The sequence below is a fragment of the Vidua macroura genome, chromosome 11 (assembly GCF_024509145.1).
Source record: "Vidua macroura isolate BioBank_ID:100142 chromosome 11, ASM2450914v1, whole genome shotgun sequence".
In the NCBI taxonomy this organism is placed as follows: Eukaryota; Metazoa; Chordata; class Aves; order Passeriformes; family Viduidae; genus Vidua; species Vidua macroura.
The window spans coordinates 16361250-16376587 of record NC_071581.1 but is presented as its reverse complement, the minus strand read 5'-3'; the positions used below and the strand labels follow the sequence as shown (position 1 = coordinate 16376587).

Sequence of the window (15338 nt, the reverse complement as noted above, 5' to 3'; positions counted from 1 at the left end):
CCGGCGGCCCCGCCCCCGCGGCAGCCAATCCGCTCTGCTCTTACGGCGGGCAGAGCGGCGCGCGGAGCGGGCGGGGGTTGGCTGGAGGGAGGACGTCACGGCGGCCCCGCGCCGCGATTGGGCGAAGCTCCGGGGCGGGGGCGGGGCCGAGGGCGGTGCGGGTCGCCCGGGAGACGGCGGGGGGCGCGGCCGCGGGCGGGGCGGGGCCTGGGGCCGGGGCGGGGCCGCGCCGTGAGTCGCCTCCATCTTTCGGCACAAAGGAGCGGCGGCAGCGCCGGGCCGGGGCCGGGCAGGGGCGGAGGGCGCGGGGTCCGCGGCCGCCCCGCTGCGCTCCCGCTGAGCTCCCGGCGGGGCTGTGCGGAGCTGAGGTGAGGCAGGGCGGGCGCGGCCCGGCTGGCGGGTGCCGCGGGGCTGGGGTGGAGCGGGGCGCGCATCGGGGTGAGGGGAAGGGACAGTGGCGGGCTGGGCGCCGGTGGCCCCGCCGGTGGCCCCATTGCCGGCCGTGCGTTGATGAGCGGAGGCACCGTGCTCAGCCCTCCGCTCCCCCAGGGGCCGCCGGCGCGGGTCCCGGTTGGGGTGGGGGCCGGGCCGGCGCAGCCCCCGGCCCCAGGCGGCGGCCCGGGGTCCCGTCGGCTCTGGTGGTTGGTGCAGCTGCCCCCCGGGCATCGTCGGTACCCCCCGGCTGCCTCGCTGGGGCCATCCGGGCGGGCAAGCCGCGGTGAGAGGCGGGCGGCCACGGTGCAACCCCCGGGCTCGCTGAGCTCGCGCGGAGGCCCCGGAGCTGGGCAGAGCTGGGCTGGCGTGCGGAGCTGGGAGCTCGTTAAAGAAAGCGGCAGAAGGTGAATGAACGGGGGTTTGGCGAGCTGGGGCGCCCCGAGTCCGGCGCTGCTCGGGGCCCGGAGGGGTTGGAACTTCCTATCGGGAGGGCTCCCGGTGCTCGTATGACTTGCAGAACATGGGCTCGGCTACAGCGGGTTTGGTGTGCGAGGGGCAGAATGACTCGGAATCGCGGGGTCACAGGCTCGGCGCGCTGCTCTGGCAGCGCTCGGGAACGCGGCGGGGCTGTCGAGCCCTTCAATATCGTTACATGAATGTGAGGAGTCAGAATCCTGAAAGCTCTTTATGGCTCTCCGTGTCAAAATGTTTCTCCACAGCAAGTTTTCTGTCTTTACAGAGGAGATGTGAAGATGTGGAGCGGGGCAAATGCACTCATTTTCCTGGATCTTTTTGTTTTAAATTCTTGGGTGATAGATTAGGCAGCGGCACCTTTGCTACGGGTGCGGTAACTCCTCAGCTCTGCTCTCCCACTTCAGTGCTTATAAAGCAGGATTTTTTCACTGCTTGTATCATGCCCATATCGAGCATGAGTTTCTCTTTTAAGCCCTTTGATTCTGATCGCTGTTTCTGTCCCACAGGCCTTCACTGACCCCTCTTTTTATGCACTGCCGGTTTTTTTCTGCTGTGTAGCAGTAGGTGCACAGTCCGTTCTAGGTCCAGTCTTAGTGTAGGTCCCAGGAATGACTGTCGTCACCCGAGTTTCATTTTCTGTTTCGTTATTGCAAACTCTGATCCCTGAACCCAGAGTTCATTTTGGTGCTGAGCCAGTGTTATCAGTTTTTCTCACACAGTGGAACTTTGGTCCATGGAGAAACACAGACATAAAAGCTGCCTTTTCTCTCCTAAATTAATTCAGCCTGCTGTTTTCTGAATACTGGTGTGTTTGGTTTTTTTCATTTTATGTCTGTATCAGTGTTTGTTTTCTTCGATATAAGAGATTTTTTTTTCTACTTAGCACTAGCTTTGCCTCAGGATTATAGTTTTTCTGTCCTTTGTCTTGTGTTGAATGCATGTATTTGTTTTGGTGTTTTCTCATGCTGGTCCTCAGCTCAGTTCTGCTTTTCTGCTAATTTTCTGTACATCCATCACCGCTATGAAACTGTCACATGAAAACCTACATCCACTTGTTTACTGTGACTTTCCCTTGTTTTCTTTCCGGTATTAAAATTTTTGCTCTGTTCTTGTTAAATTATACAGATTTTTAAACAGTGCATGTTCTCATCACCTTTGAGCTACCTGAAACATTCCCTTGCATCTCATCTCCTGTTGGACTCCTGTACTTGACTGTGGATTTCCGGACGACTGTGCATTCTCAGAACTTGTCATATTGTTTTAAGAGTCTGTGCTGCTGTTAAATGTGGTTTTGTTTTGCATTTATCCAAATGCACAGAATTGATCTGTTCTTTGATCTAAATCTGGCCCATTCTTCTGTAAGCGCTTTCGCCTGTGTCTTTGTTCTCCACTGAAGTCCACTCAGCAAAACAGGCCCTTTCTCCTCCTGGCACCCATTCCTCTGTCCCTCCCTCTAGGACATTGCTGTTATTGCTTTGTGCCCCAATCTCTGCTGTTTGTTCCTATTTATAGGTCTGCTTGAACAGATTGTGAATTTCCTGTGGTGTGTTCTTTTTCAGATGAGTGAAGCACAATTGTAGTTGCGTGATCGCTTCTTGTCTCTTCCCTTTTCATCCAGACATTCTCTTGAGGTTCCTGCTAAATGAAAGTTTTCAGTTTCCCCTGTCCATCACTTGAGTAGGAAGCTCCTCCAGGGTATTTTAGTGCTGTGTTTTGCATTCTGCACAACTCTTGTAATAACTCTTGCTGATTGTTTATTAGCTTAGCCTTGGCTGTTTACCCACTCTTAGATTGCTGATAGAGCTAATCCAGCTTGTCCACACACCTCCCTTATCATCAGCTGTGATACCAGTGTGTGTTTGCAGGAAGGTGGGCTTGTTGGTTTCCCTGAGGTCTTTAACTTTCCTTTTTATTTACCTTCAGCCTCCTGTACAGGGAGTTTCACTGCAATGCTTTGTGGTAGCCACTGTGGTATCCTACTCTGTGGCCTCATAATTTGATGATCACTCAGTGGCTCTCTTGTTCTCTCACTGATACATTATTCTGTGCTTTTCTTAATGTTCTTTTTTTTTCCTCTTAGAGGGCCATGATGGTTTTCTGCACAACCCTGCAGTGCTCTACCTTGGTACATTATCAGTGTTTGCACATAGGAGGTCTTCGCTTGAAGTGCATTTCATTTGCTGTGAGTCTAATGGATAGGACTGAAATAGATCACTTAGAATGTTTTGGTTCCCTCCTGTAAAGTAAGACATCCCTCATATTGTGCCCATCAGGTGGAATCAGAGGCAATTCTCCTCAAGCTTTTTGCTTGTTTGTTAAAATTAAGGAATAACAGGAAGATATTTATTATTGTAAGCAGTAAGTCAGTGATAAAGGCAGTGATTTGTCATAGAACACTTACTGGCCTGTCACTCTTTAGGTTTCTTCATTCAAATTCCCTTTCTTATCCTTATCTCTCCTACCTGGCAATGTGCTGTGTTTGGAAATGTCCTCAGTTGCTCATGTAGCTGTGTGCTGATATCCTCACAAAGTGGAATAAGGCTCATCATGTGCACTGTGTGCTTTCCCTCTCAATATAGAGGCAGCAACTTAAAATGCTGTCAGCTTGTAGTAAATTGAAGGCCAGCTAGTGTCATGATATTTGTCCTGTTCTGCTCCATTATCAGTATGTTGTGTTCAGCATTTCAAACTGGTTTTTGTGGGATTTTTTTTCCCCTCTATTGAACTTATGTTTGCTCAGTAGAGTTTGATTTTACTCATTGCTTTAAAGCGGTGCAGGCAGTGATCTTACACTGAGATTCCTTGTCTTTCAAGTATCTTGTGTGCTTTGTACTGCCTTGTGTCCTGACAATATATTTTATTTTCCTGGTCTGTGTCTGGTAACTGTAAAGCTGGCATTGCAGGGCAGTGACTGTGCCAGCATGATTTTTATTTCCTTTTCTATTCTTCATTATGTTGCTGAGGTCTAATAAAAGTCAGATGTTCACACATGACTCACAAGGTTGTGTGACTGACCAATGCATCATGATCTCTCTCCAGAAGTGCCTGTAATGACCTGCCCTTGATCTGCCATTACTGTGACCAGGCTTGTGCTTTGGAAGCACAGCTCTGCCATGGGAACTTGGTGTGCTTGGTGGGCTTTGCCCATGCAGCAGGGATACCTGGCAGCCCAAAGTCTGGCATGAGGTGCTGCTCCTTGGTTTTTAATTCATGTTCATTAGATGGAGTTCAGTGAGGTACCCTGATCAGTAACAAGAAATCCATCTTTTCCCTAATAAATCTCTCCCCTCAGGGAAGTAGTGGTTTCTGAGCATATGAAATACAACTATCATTATTTTTCTCCCTTTCTAAGGCTTTTTTTTTTTTTCTATAGAAAATGCCTCCCTTTTGTTCTAAGTATCTGAATATCTTGGTGTTTTTTTAGGTGGGAGAAGGACGAGTATCGAGGACTTTTTGATCTGAAGTGTTGGCATTGGGTTTTTGGATTGCTGGCTTCAGTGCATGTGCACAAACTGGTACAATTACAGCTTGAATCAAAGGTTAGAGGGCAGCTGATGAACTACAAGCCAGGAGGCTGCACCATTCACGTGTATCTTATACCTTCCTGCAGACAGTGGGACATGCTAGAAAGTCATACTGAAAAAAGAAAATCCAGCAGCCTGCTGATGTTCTTTTTTTTTCTCTAAAGGCAAAGCTGTCTGGCATGGAGCAGGCTTAGAATTGTTCTCCCTGCTTTTAAAAACATTCTGCTAATGGTGGGTCAAAGAATGGCGTGTGTTTGCACTGAAACTCTAGTTAATGTATCAGTCCTGAAATAAAGGATTTTTTTAAAAATTAACAATAGGCGAGTTATTCTCTCTTTATAGTGTTACCCCTTTGTAACATTTAGTGAAATGGTGTTTACATGTAATTATCAAAACAATTTAATCTTAATTCTCCTGAAATTCCTCAGAAAGTTATTTAGCAGAAGCCCCAGGTGGTTGAGACTTTGTGTTCCTGGTACTGTTACAGGATTTTGAAAGCCTCTTAAATAGTTTTTTTTGTTTTCTGCCTTTTTTGACTAAACTAGGTGCACAGTCTTGTTTAAGCCACATTCAGGCTGCCTTGTGAGACACGTGCTCATCATCCTCCCACTTCCTAACCCACCTGCACGTGTCCGAGCCATCTCTAGGGCAGACAGGCCTCTTCCCCTCCTTGGCCACGGCACATTGAGCAACTTCCTCTGGCTTTCTTGGTACTGGCAGGGGCCCTAAAACACTGTAAGAAATACCACAGCTCAGTGGTTGGAGCAGGACACCTGGCAGGAGCACTTGTTCCACACGGCTGGTGAATCCACAGCGGGCTCTCTCCTGCAGGTGCTTTGCTGGCACACTTGTAGCAGGGCAGAAAGGAAAGGTCCTCAAGGCAGAACCTGAAGAGACAGATGGGGAGAAATGAAGCTGAGTTCCTGTGTGGGTGGGCTTTTTGTTGTTTTAAGTAAGTTCTGTGATAAAGTACTGGAATGGTCTGCCTGGGGGCCATTTCCCCTGCCTGGGGATTTGGTGGAGTCATCACCATCCCTGGATGTGTTTAAAAAAATATTGGATGTGGCACCTGGTGCCATGGTTTAGTTGAGGTGTTGGGGCTGGGTTGGACTCAGTCTTGAAGGTCTCTTCCCATCTACTGATTCTGTGATCCTGTGAAATTGGTGAGATAAGGGGGTTCCAGTGACCTGCCCAGAGCTGTGTTTCAGGTTCTGTATTCTTCAGCTCTGGAAGCCCCAGGTAGTTCAGGAATCGTGCTTTCCAAGAGTGCTTCCGAGGCAGGTTTGCTAACCTAGTGACCTACATGTTGTGTTGGACTCAAATGACAGTCTCTTGAGCAGCTGTCACTGTATCCACTCACAGGAGGAAAGGGAATTAGAAGGGTATTTCCTGCTCTGTCAGTACAGTCCTGAACTTTGTCTAGCAAAGAGCAGCCAGCTTTCCATGGCTGGCAGGGAAGGTCACAAAGGTGGCTCTCAACTCTGGCCACTGAAAGATCAGGCCATGCTCTGATGCTGCTTCAATTATCAAGACATGGAACTTTCTTCAGCCTGTTTCTAGACATTATCTGCTCACCAAGGCACTTGTCAGGCAGCTGATAATGCAGGCTTCCAACTGAGGCATTGCTGAGTTTTTCAGCAATGTTATCAAAATTTTACACTGAAAACAGTTTGTGGACGTGTGAATTTTACTCGTTCATAATAGCTTAGTCACGCCACGTAGCTGGGCTAAGTTCTGTGGTCTACAGCAGGAGACTGTTCTGCCTTCTACAGAGTAGTTCTGCACCCAACGTTCCTCTGAAAACAAGCCCAGCTCTGAGTTAGAAGAAAAGCACTTAGATCAGTTTAGACAAGAAACAGACAAACTCTGCGTTGCCACTCTTTAGCTCACCTTTGTGAAGCTGGTGGTTTGCTGACAAGAATCTGCCCTTGCTTCCAGCAGTCCCTCCTTGAAGCATCTTCCTGGAGCCCACAATGTGATGACTAGGATGCCCCTGTGCTAGCCCTAATTCTAGCTCCCAGGGCAGGGCTGTGCTGTGACTGAGCTGCTCAGTCTCTTGATTTGCCTCTCAAAATGCTTTTGTGGTTTAGATTTTGTTCATGCACAAAGTTCTTTAAGTATTACAAGGAATTGATCTCCATGTGACTGAAGAGAACTCTTTCACTGGTTTCTTGATACAGATATAGATAAAGCCTTATCCTTTCTGAAATGGACTGTTGTAAATTTTACTAGATAAAGCTTTTTTTTAAAAAAAAGTGGGTTTTTTTAAATTTTTTTTTCCCTGGGATTTGTTTGCCATTCTATACTTCTGCTTGGTATCCAAAGAGTCACTTTCCTTCCAGCATTGTCTATTCTGGAATATCTTGTGGATTTTTTGGGGAGAGTTTTGGGCTTTTTGGTGGAGTTTTTTGTTTAATATTGAATCCTGATTTCATGGATGCTTTTGTCAGAATTGTATTGTTGATAACGCCTTTAATTTTCTGGGCAGCAAGGAAGATTAGCTTGAATTAATTGAAAGAGTTATTTATAAGCTTCCAAATGAATGTCTATGCCAAAACTTAATAGCGTATAGCTAATTGATTTTATTTCATGTGCTCGTATCCCTGCAGTTTATAGGATTAGTGTTCCTTGCCATCTACAGGGCATTATCTTGATCTCCCTGCCACTGCTGAAGCAGTGCATTATACTCTGCTCCTTGGGCAACTGCTGAGCTTGTTCAGCTCTGCCAGGCCACGTCACCCTGCTGGAGGCACCTCTTGTTCAACTTCACTGGGCTGTCAGATACCACTATCTTTTTAAAAGATCATTATCTCAGAAGTGCTTTCATCTGCCTCAAAGCATAACTTAAGCTCTGTCTCTGATAAGAAATTTAATGATCCATCTGTGGCTTGGGGAGCTGAGAAGCGGGAAGCGTGATCGATACCAGCGTTGGTTTAGACATGAAACAAAGTTGAGGTTTTCTGTAGTACAAAGGACAGTTCCACAAATGACTGAGATGACAAACGATGACCTCTGAGATGGGGAAACTCAAAAGGTGGTAAATGCTTCCCTTCCAGAAAGAAAGCTGAACGGTCTGATACCTGGCATGTTCTGAGCTCTAGTGTCTCTGTATCCAGAGGTAAGGGAAAAACTGTGCAGGGGGGAATCCCTACCAGACCTGCTCTGGTGACACTATTTTAAGTGAGAAGGTGACGTTCACTTTAAATCCGCATTGCAATTTTAGTGTTCCTGTACCAGCTTAAAAAGGGAGTTTAAAGGAAGTGAAAAGACAAAGTAGTGCAATGTGCAAGTGACTATAAAATCTGACTTTCACAGTGAGTCTACAGAAAAAGAAACTACTGTGGTGGTAGTTACTGTCTGCTTCTCTCTGCTTCACATCAAGTCAAACAAGAGATCAGATCCTCCAGCTCTGTGTTTGTGACAATGATGAATTACCTAGAGAAGACATGAGGGTTAAAGCCCAATTGTTTGCATGAACCTTGTACTCTGGGGGTTTTCACTGATGAGCACTTGTGCAGGAGCTGGAAAGCTTTGAGACATGGTGAGTCTCCCTTTCTGTGAAACTGGCATGCTCAAGGTCAGTCTGCTTTTGGTTTCAGGTGCTCTTGCCTCAGCAAGAAAGCAACCAGCTGTGGCAATGGCTTTGTGAAATGCTGCTTGCCAGTAAAGGCTGCTTCCCATTGTGTTTTGACACTAGTCTTAAACCCTCCAAGGTATTTTTAAAGAAAATAGAACTGAATTAGGGGTTTGCTTCAGATTACACAATATGGTGGTTGGTTACCACATGCAGAAGAACCAGCAGGGTATTTACTCGCTCCTCCTGAAGGCTGCAGTCCCCTGCCTGTGTGCACTGCGTGGCACCACGCTGGACACCCAGCAGCTGCTGCTCCTCAGTCTCACAGGTGAGAGGTTAACCCTGCATGTCAATGGGATCTCCTGAGAAAGTCTCCATTTCACATTCTAGTTGTACATCATTTATTGGAAATTCTTGGTTTTCAGTACTATCCCCATTGTTCCACAGCTGAAATTCTCCTTAAAGTTGATTATCTTGCAGCAGTTCATAACTGTGTTTCCTTCTGGTTTGAACTTTCATCTGACAGGCATCACAAATATTTCCATCTCTTCCTTTTTAGGAGCATCATTTCTTTGGGAAAGAAATGCTAAGGAAATATTTCTAATTATTTTATCTTCTTAATAGGAAACTGCTGGCCAAAACTCTTACAGTTCTGCTTTTGAAAATCTGTCAGCTCTGCTGTGTGGCTTGTTGACTGAGCTCCTGTGTTACTCTGCTCAAGATCACTATCTTACTCTTGTAGTGGTGGCAGAAAAGGGAAAAGTGTTTTTGGTAGCTGAAACCTTCCCCCTTTATGTGCACGAGGGGTTTTTGTTTGCTTGGCAGTGCACTCCATTTCATGGAAAGAAGAGGCATTTTCCATCATGAGGCAGTATTATGGTTGGCTGTAATCAAATATTTGAGGGGATGAATCACTGCCTCTTGGGCTGCACATTGCAGAGAAATGATCCCAGTGCCACTTGGAGCCAACTCCTCCACTGGCGTGCTCGGTCAGATGATCCAGAAGAGGCTTCTCTGGGGCAGGCTGAGCACCTGCACTGCCAGGCAGATGCAAATCCACTCTCAGAGCATCCCTTCCAATGGAAGATGATTTTGTCTTTCCCACTTGGACTTCCAGCCAGGAAGGTTGGTCAGCCTGTGGAGCTCATAACTCCTTTGTGCATCCGTGCATGTGCTTGAGCCTGCTGGGAGAGCAGCTCCTTTCTGTGGTGGGGATGGTCCCAGAGGCCAGGGGAGGTGTGTGGGGGCACAGGAGGCTGCAGCTGGTGGCTGCTTGTCTCCCGTGCAGGGAAGGTGTCCTGCTCCAGCAGCATCTGATCTGGGGGCTTTGTTGAGGGCAAGATGTGCTGGGGCAGCTGTTCAGTGAGTGTCCCACAGGGGCTCTCTGGTGTAGAGGAGGTGTTGGGCATTGGCATTTTGTGCTGTTTGGTGAGAGCTGCAGTACCAGCTACTTCTTATGGAATAAAAACTTGTATTTTTATTAGTTTGCTTTGCACTTCAGAACCTTCCTTCCTGCATTTGTGCTCTATCCAGACAAGCTGGTTTGTGAGCAGATCTGTAGCAATCTCTCCTACCTTGTGTTCCTAATTATTTTGCCTTTCAGTTTGTTTGAGGTTTGACAATGAGCTCCTTGTATGTGATGGTGAGCAAGAGCCAAGTGAATGCTGTCAAACCCAGCTCTTTACTAAATAAGGGGAGTTTATCCTGTCATCTCTTCCTGTTATCTAATCTGCTTTTATAGTGTACTTTTATTTTCTGCTGTGTCTATTTGAGGGGGATCTGGAGCAGGTATTGTTTCTCTTCTTCCTCCTGTAGGGAGTAATTTTGAGGTGAGGAGTTGATCACTCCTCTGCACTTGGTGCTGTGTAATCTGGAATACCAAGGCTGTAAAAATAGGCTGGGTTTTCTGTCTCTGTGTCTAGTCCTAAAGCTTTCAGATAAGAAACTGGGTTTTGAAGCCTTAAGAGAATTCCCTCTGCAAAGGCTGGATATACCTGAAAATAACAGCACGGCTTGATGTCATGGCAGGTGTAGGGAGGAGGTGGGGTATGTCTACCTTAGATGCATTTTCCAAGTGAATTCTCTTTTTTTCACATCTCTCCTCAGGGACTCCTCAGCACAGTTCCTAGGAGTGAAAGCAGAGTCAGTAATGACTCAGTGCCCATCAATAAAGGCTTACAGAGCACTGCCTTTTCCAGATACAACTTTGTGCCCTGGAGGAGAACTCACTTCTGCTCACTTTGTGAGCTCCCCCAGCCATTCCTGAACCAAGCAGACTTACAGGTGAGTTGATCATAATTACTTGTTTTTAATCACACTTTAAGTTGTCAGCCAGAAAAACTTAGGCTTCAATAATCAGCTTTAATCTTGACATATGTCTGGTTTTGTTTCTTTAGGTTCTTACTCATTGTTAATCTCTGAAATACAGCTTTTCCATTTTTGTTTTGATGACAAGATAGATTCACTGTGTTAACATTTCTATAAGTTACTCTTTACTTCTATAAGTTACAACTTTACTCAGATTCTATAAAATACAGATTCTAAATCTGTAACAGTTTTACATTTTAGTATTATCTTGCTAAAAAGCCCTTAAATGACCCAGATTCATAAATACATACATATTCCCTAGAAAGACATGATTTGCATTTAACATCACTAGTTCTTTTTAAAATCAGGAAAGTAATTTTAACCAGTTGTGAACTCAGACAATTCTGTTTGAGGTCTTTGCAATCTGCACTGGCACCTCTCATCTGCTTGGGACTTGCTGACTGAGAAGGTGCCAGCAGTGTTGGCTCAGCTGGAAGGACTCTGAGCCTGATGGCCAAACTGCTTAGGGCAAAAAGCAAGCATGATGTGATGCTGAAACCTTTTCAATGATCTGTGGTTTAGGAATTTCTTGACCAAGAAGTCAAGACCTTGTATTTTTTTCCTATTAATATCCCTTGAGGAATTGATTTTTTTTTTTTCTTAGTTAGCCTCCAGTTAATTTCTTAATACTATTTCACTGTGCCAAAAGATGATGTGCTTCACACGACAGAAGAGCCTTTGAGCTCGGTGGCAGTGCTTTTCCAGTGACAGCTGACATCCCAAGACTTGCTCATATGACCATTGTCTGGCTTCCTGACTGTTGTGATCTTGTCCCAAAGGGCAGCCAGCAATTGCAGAGTTGCCAGTTGGCTCTGATGGTGGGGGCCTTCCATATTTAAAAGGTGTCAGCTCTCTTTGACTTTCTTTTGAATTTAGGGTGCTACATGTCTGCTCTTAATGAGATTGTTTAATAATTGAAGAATAGTAATAACCTATTACAGAATATTCACCATAACTTCTAGTGTAAATGTTAAACTTGATTCTTGAAAGGATAAAAATTACTTATTCTGACATGCCTGAAGTGTGAAAGTAGTGAAATTGTATCTTTTGTAGGGTTTTATATTACCTGAGACTTTAAGTAATGTTTTATAGAAATACATCCTATGGCTTGAAACATAACTTGTTATAAGATGGGGCTTTGAATCCTTTTTCTCTTGCATCTTCAAGTCAATAATTGGGAGAGACTGCCCCATGGTCTCAGTTGCTACTGGGCCTGTATGTGATCCAAACCATTTGAATGAAGAACAGAAGAATGATTGAATTGGTCTTTGTTCCCAAAATGGAAGATTGGTTTGACACTAGATCCAAACAGGCACACAACACCCATTTCAAAATCCCAGTTAGATTTGTAAGGCATTAAAATGGTGTCTGTAATTCCTATTTAATTCAGTGTTGGTGCTTCTTTGGGTGAGAATGCAGGAGATGCAGGCATGTTCCAAAAATGTGTATTTATGCAGAGGTGGGCCAAATAGTTCTCTGTTAAAATAATTGTTTGTTGACATAAACCATAACTGTAAGATTAGTTGTTTACAATTTTGTCTATTTTATAGTTTGGAAATGTTCCTCATGTGAAATGAGGACCTTAAGTGTACAGCCTTTATTGAGGTGGCATAAGCCTTGTCTCTTGAAAGAGTAAATGAACCTGGTTTGTTGATACTTAGTATTTAAAGGGTAGCATTGTGGGACATTTACAGGCAAACTTGTTCCTCTGCATCTGAAAACCATGAAGGAGCTGGGAGGTGAGAGGTAGCGTAGAAAGGAATGGTGTGTGGGTGAGAGCTCCTTACCAAGGGAACTTCCTCCTCCTCCTCTTCCTTCCTTTCCCATTCCCCACAATAGACTTCAGGTAAAGCCTTGTGTTTCTTAGCTGCTTTATCCACCAAAACTGGTGGTGTTTACTAAAATAGGAGTTCTTCTGTTGTTTTCTAGCAGTAGTAAGACTGACTCTTGTTCTATGTTTGCTTTTTCAGACCTCCTTCTGGATGACCAATGTGTGTTTTAAGTGATTCTGTCAGTGACTAAGTCTCCAACTTCCCACTCATTCCAGCTGGTAGCAGCGTTTAAGATGCAAAAAGATCACAATCCAGGATCACACAAACATTTCTCTTAAAACTTCCTAGATGATTGTAGTTGCTTTAGTTGTGTTCTATGCTAGCAGAAGCCTTTTCCAAGGTCTGCTGTTGACTCTAGAGCACCACATTCCCCATTTCCTGGGAGCCTTGGGGGCTGGCAGCATGGGAAACTCTTGCGTTTGTCGCGACGACAGCGGGGCCGAGGACAACGGGAACTCTCAGGGCCGGCAAACGGAGAACAGCAGGACACACATCCCCGAAGCAAGAAGCCACCCAAGGGACCCTGTCCGTCCACCCAGGAGGGGTCGAGGGCCTCATGAACCAAGGAGGAAAAAACAGAATGTGGATGGGCTGGTGCTTGACACACTGGCTGTAATTCGGACGTTGGTAGATAAGTAAGTACCTCCTCAAGGAATAATTCAACATGAATGAAAGTGTTCTTGTCTTCTCCCAAACTGTGGCTCCAGCCTCTCACCGATCTACACCTGACCCTCCCTGAAGCAGCTGCGTGTTTCCATCTGGAGGCTTAGGAGAGGAGCACCTTTCCTAGGTAATAGAAGTGGCTCCTGAGTGCCCAGGTACAGACTCTTCCAGGAGCTGAGGAGCTTTCTCACAGTTCCTGTATGGGCCTACACCCATGTGGGATGAGGAGTGTGCTCAGGATTTCTTGCCTGGCACAGATACACAGTTTAGGAAGCAATAAATGCTCCAGAGGCTGGGAACTTCTGTCCTAAAAATTGGTTGTTGTGCAGTTTTCTGTTTGCAGGCTGGATTTTACTTCTTTGGAAATGGTGAAGCAAAATAGGGAGCTTTGATCTTTGTTAGCCTGGATAAACAGACTGAGGTTTTCTTTCCAGTTGTAAGTCTGACTACTTTTTAAAGATCACATGTTGTGAGTGCCCAGCTCCCAATCCCAGTATTGCATTCCTGGCATGCTCAAAGCATCCATTAAGGGCATGGGGGATATTTATGGGCTCATCCATTTTTTGGTGGTTTTTTTTGATTTTGTGTTGCTTTCTGCAAAGCTTTAAAAGGACCTTAAAAATTATGGGTTAAGTTAGCTCAACACTTCTTGGGTTAGGTGCAGGCTAGGAATTAATTGGAAGGACCAGAACTGAAGGAAAAACACTCTTCCAGCCTGACAGCTGGGGTTTGAGTTTAAGGTGGATGAGGCTCAGAATCTTCTTGGTTCATATACCTGCATCAAGTCTGGAATGTGCCTGCAGAGAAGGAGTTTGCCTTCCTGCTGTCAAAGGTTTTAAGTGAAAATATCAGCACTGATGTTTTTCATGAACATTTAAGTCTAAGGTATGTGTTTGGTGGATTTTTTAACAGGTTTTATTTTGTGCTCTTGTCTTCAAATCATGGCAAATGTTTTTTAAAGTCTCTGCCCAGTCTCACATGCCCTTTCCCTCAAGTTCAGCTCCTTAAGGTGTTTCACAACAGTTCTGTGCACAGTTGATCCTGTTCCTGTGGGTCTTGCAAGCAGTTTTGTAATCTTGTGAACACTTTCTTATGCTACTGGGAGACAATAAGCATGGTTATTTCACTGCCCATGGAGTCCTGTTTCTGATGCATTCCTGAAGCTACTGTATTTTTATGGGGGCTTTTATACAGACTACAGTAAAATGCACTGTGATTTATTCATTCCTTGTGATAAGGAATGAATAGTTGCTTTCCCTGTTTGCTATTTGTTTGTTTTTTCTTTGGGTTCATTTTTTTTCCTTGTTTTTAGTTTTATCAAATCTCAATGGTCTGACCTAAAACATACCTGACAACTGATTTTTTTTTTCTCTCTCCTATCTAGCGATAGCTGCTTCCTAGAAGCTTAATTAAATGAACTCAGAAGGTTAAGTTCTATATTTTGAGGCTTCTGTGAAAAGCTGCCTTGCAAATTAAGAAATCACCAAAATGGCTGTTTTGTTTCAAAATGAGGAAGGTGTGTCCTGGAGGGGATGTTGGTAATTAAGTGGTTAAAATGGCAAATCAGTGGGACAGGATTGTCCTGTGCTCAGTGCCAATACTGTGAGAACCTGCTACTCGTGACAAAATCAGAAATCTTGCAGATAAAAATGTCATCCTTTTTTATCATAGCCTTTACTTGTACTTATGGTTGGGATTTTTGTTGAGGTTTTTTTCTCCTTTCTTTGAGTCTTTCTATCCTTTCTCCTGATGTAATTCTGGCTGCAAAACTGAACTTCTTTTCCTTCTGGGCAGATTACTTTCCAGAAGAAAGGTGAAGATGCCTCGAGTTAAAAAAACAACCCAAATATTTGTTTCAAATGTTGTGGCAATATAAAAATGCATTAAATTGGACTTTAGCATTTTCTTGTGGAAATATTTAAGAATGTGCTCACCTTTTTGTAAGAAAAAAAAGACATGTATTAATGTCATATATATTTCATCAATGCTGTGATTTTTCTCTTCTTTATGATTAATCTCTCAAGCTAGGTATTTATATTATCTCCATAAGTAATGTCTGTTGAAATTTTCTAAAATTCCTCTGTATTTCACACTTCCAATTTCTTTTCAGAGCTGTGTGATAGAGTGTGAGCGTGGAGCATAAAGTCTAAGCCTGGGGTTAGTCCACAGTGCCTAAGGAGCACTGAATAAAGCATTTTAGGACATGCTGCTGGATAAGCTTTTTCTGGACCTAGAGGTGCTTACTGAACAGGACTTTGTGGTCTTGCTTTAGACACTTTCACTGGCAGTACCTGCTCAGATACACAGATGTGTCCATAGCTTTGTGTCTTTACTGCAGCAAACTGGACTGAGGACCTAATCTATTGAACTTCTTGCAGTTTTCATGTTGGAAAATGGCTTGGATTAAGTATTTCCTGTTAAACTGCCTTAACTGTTTCTTTTAACAAGAGTTGAAGACTGTGATGCTGT

General features: G+C 44.8%; 1 protein-coding gene across 2 annotated transcripts in view; it reads left to right on the top strand.

Moving 5' to 3' along the window:
- The first annotated feature begins 255 nt into the window (after nt 1-255).
- Nucleotides 256-15338, top strand: part of RSPRY1 (ring finger and SPRY domain containing 1) — a 35809-nt gene continuing 20726 nt past the window's right edge. Inside the window, exons 1-3 of one of the 2 annotated variants that reach the window (XM_053987438.1) lie at nt 256-368; nt 10206-10290; nt 12345-12841. In XM_053987438.1, the coding sequence (XP_053843413.1) occupies nt 12495-12841 (347 nt within the window). In that variant the 5' untranslated portion in view covers nt 256-368; nt 10206-10290; nt 12345-12494. Of the gene's footprint in view, nt 369-10113; nt 10291-12344; nt 12842-15338 lie in introns of both variants that reach the window. The other variant, XM_053987437.1, reaches the window with a different exon arrangement.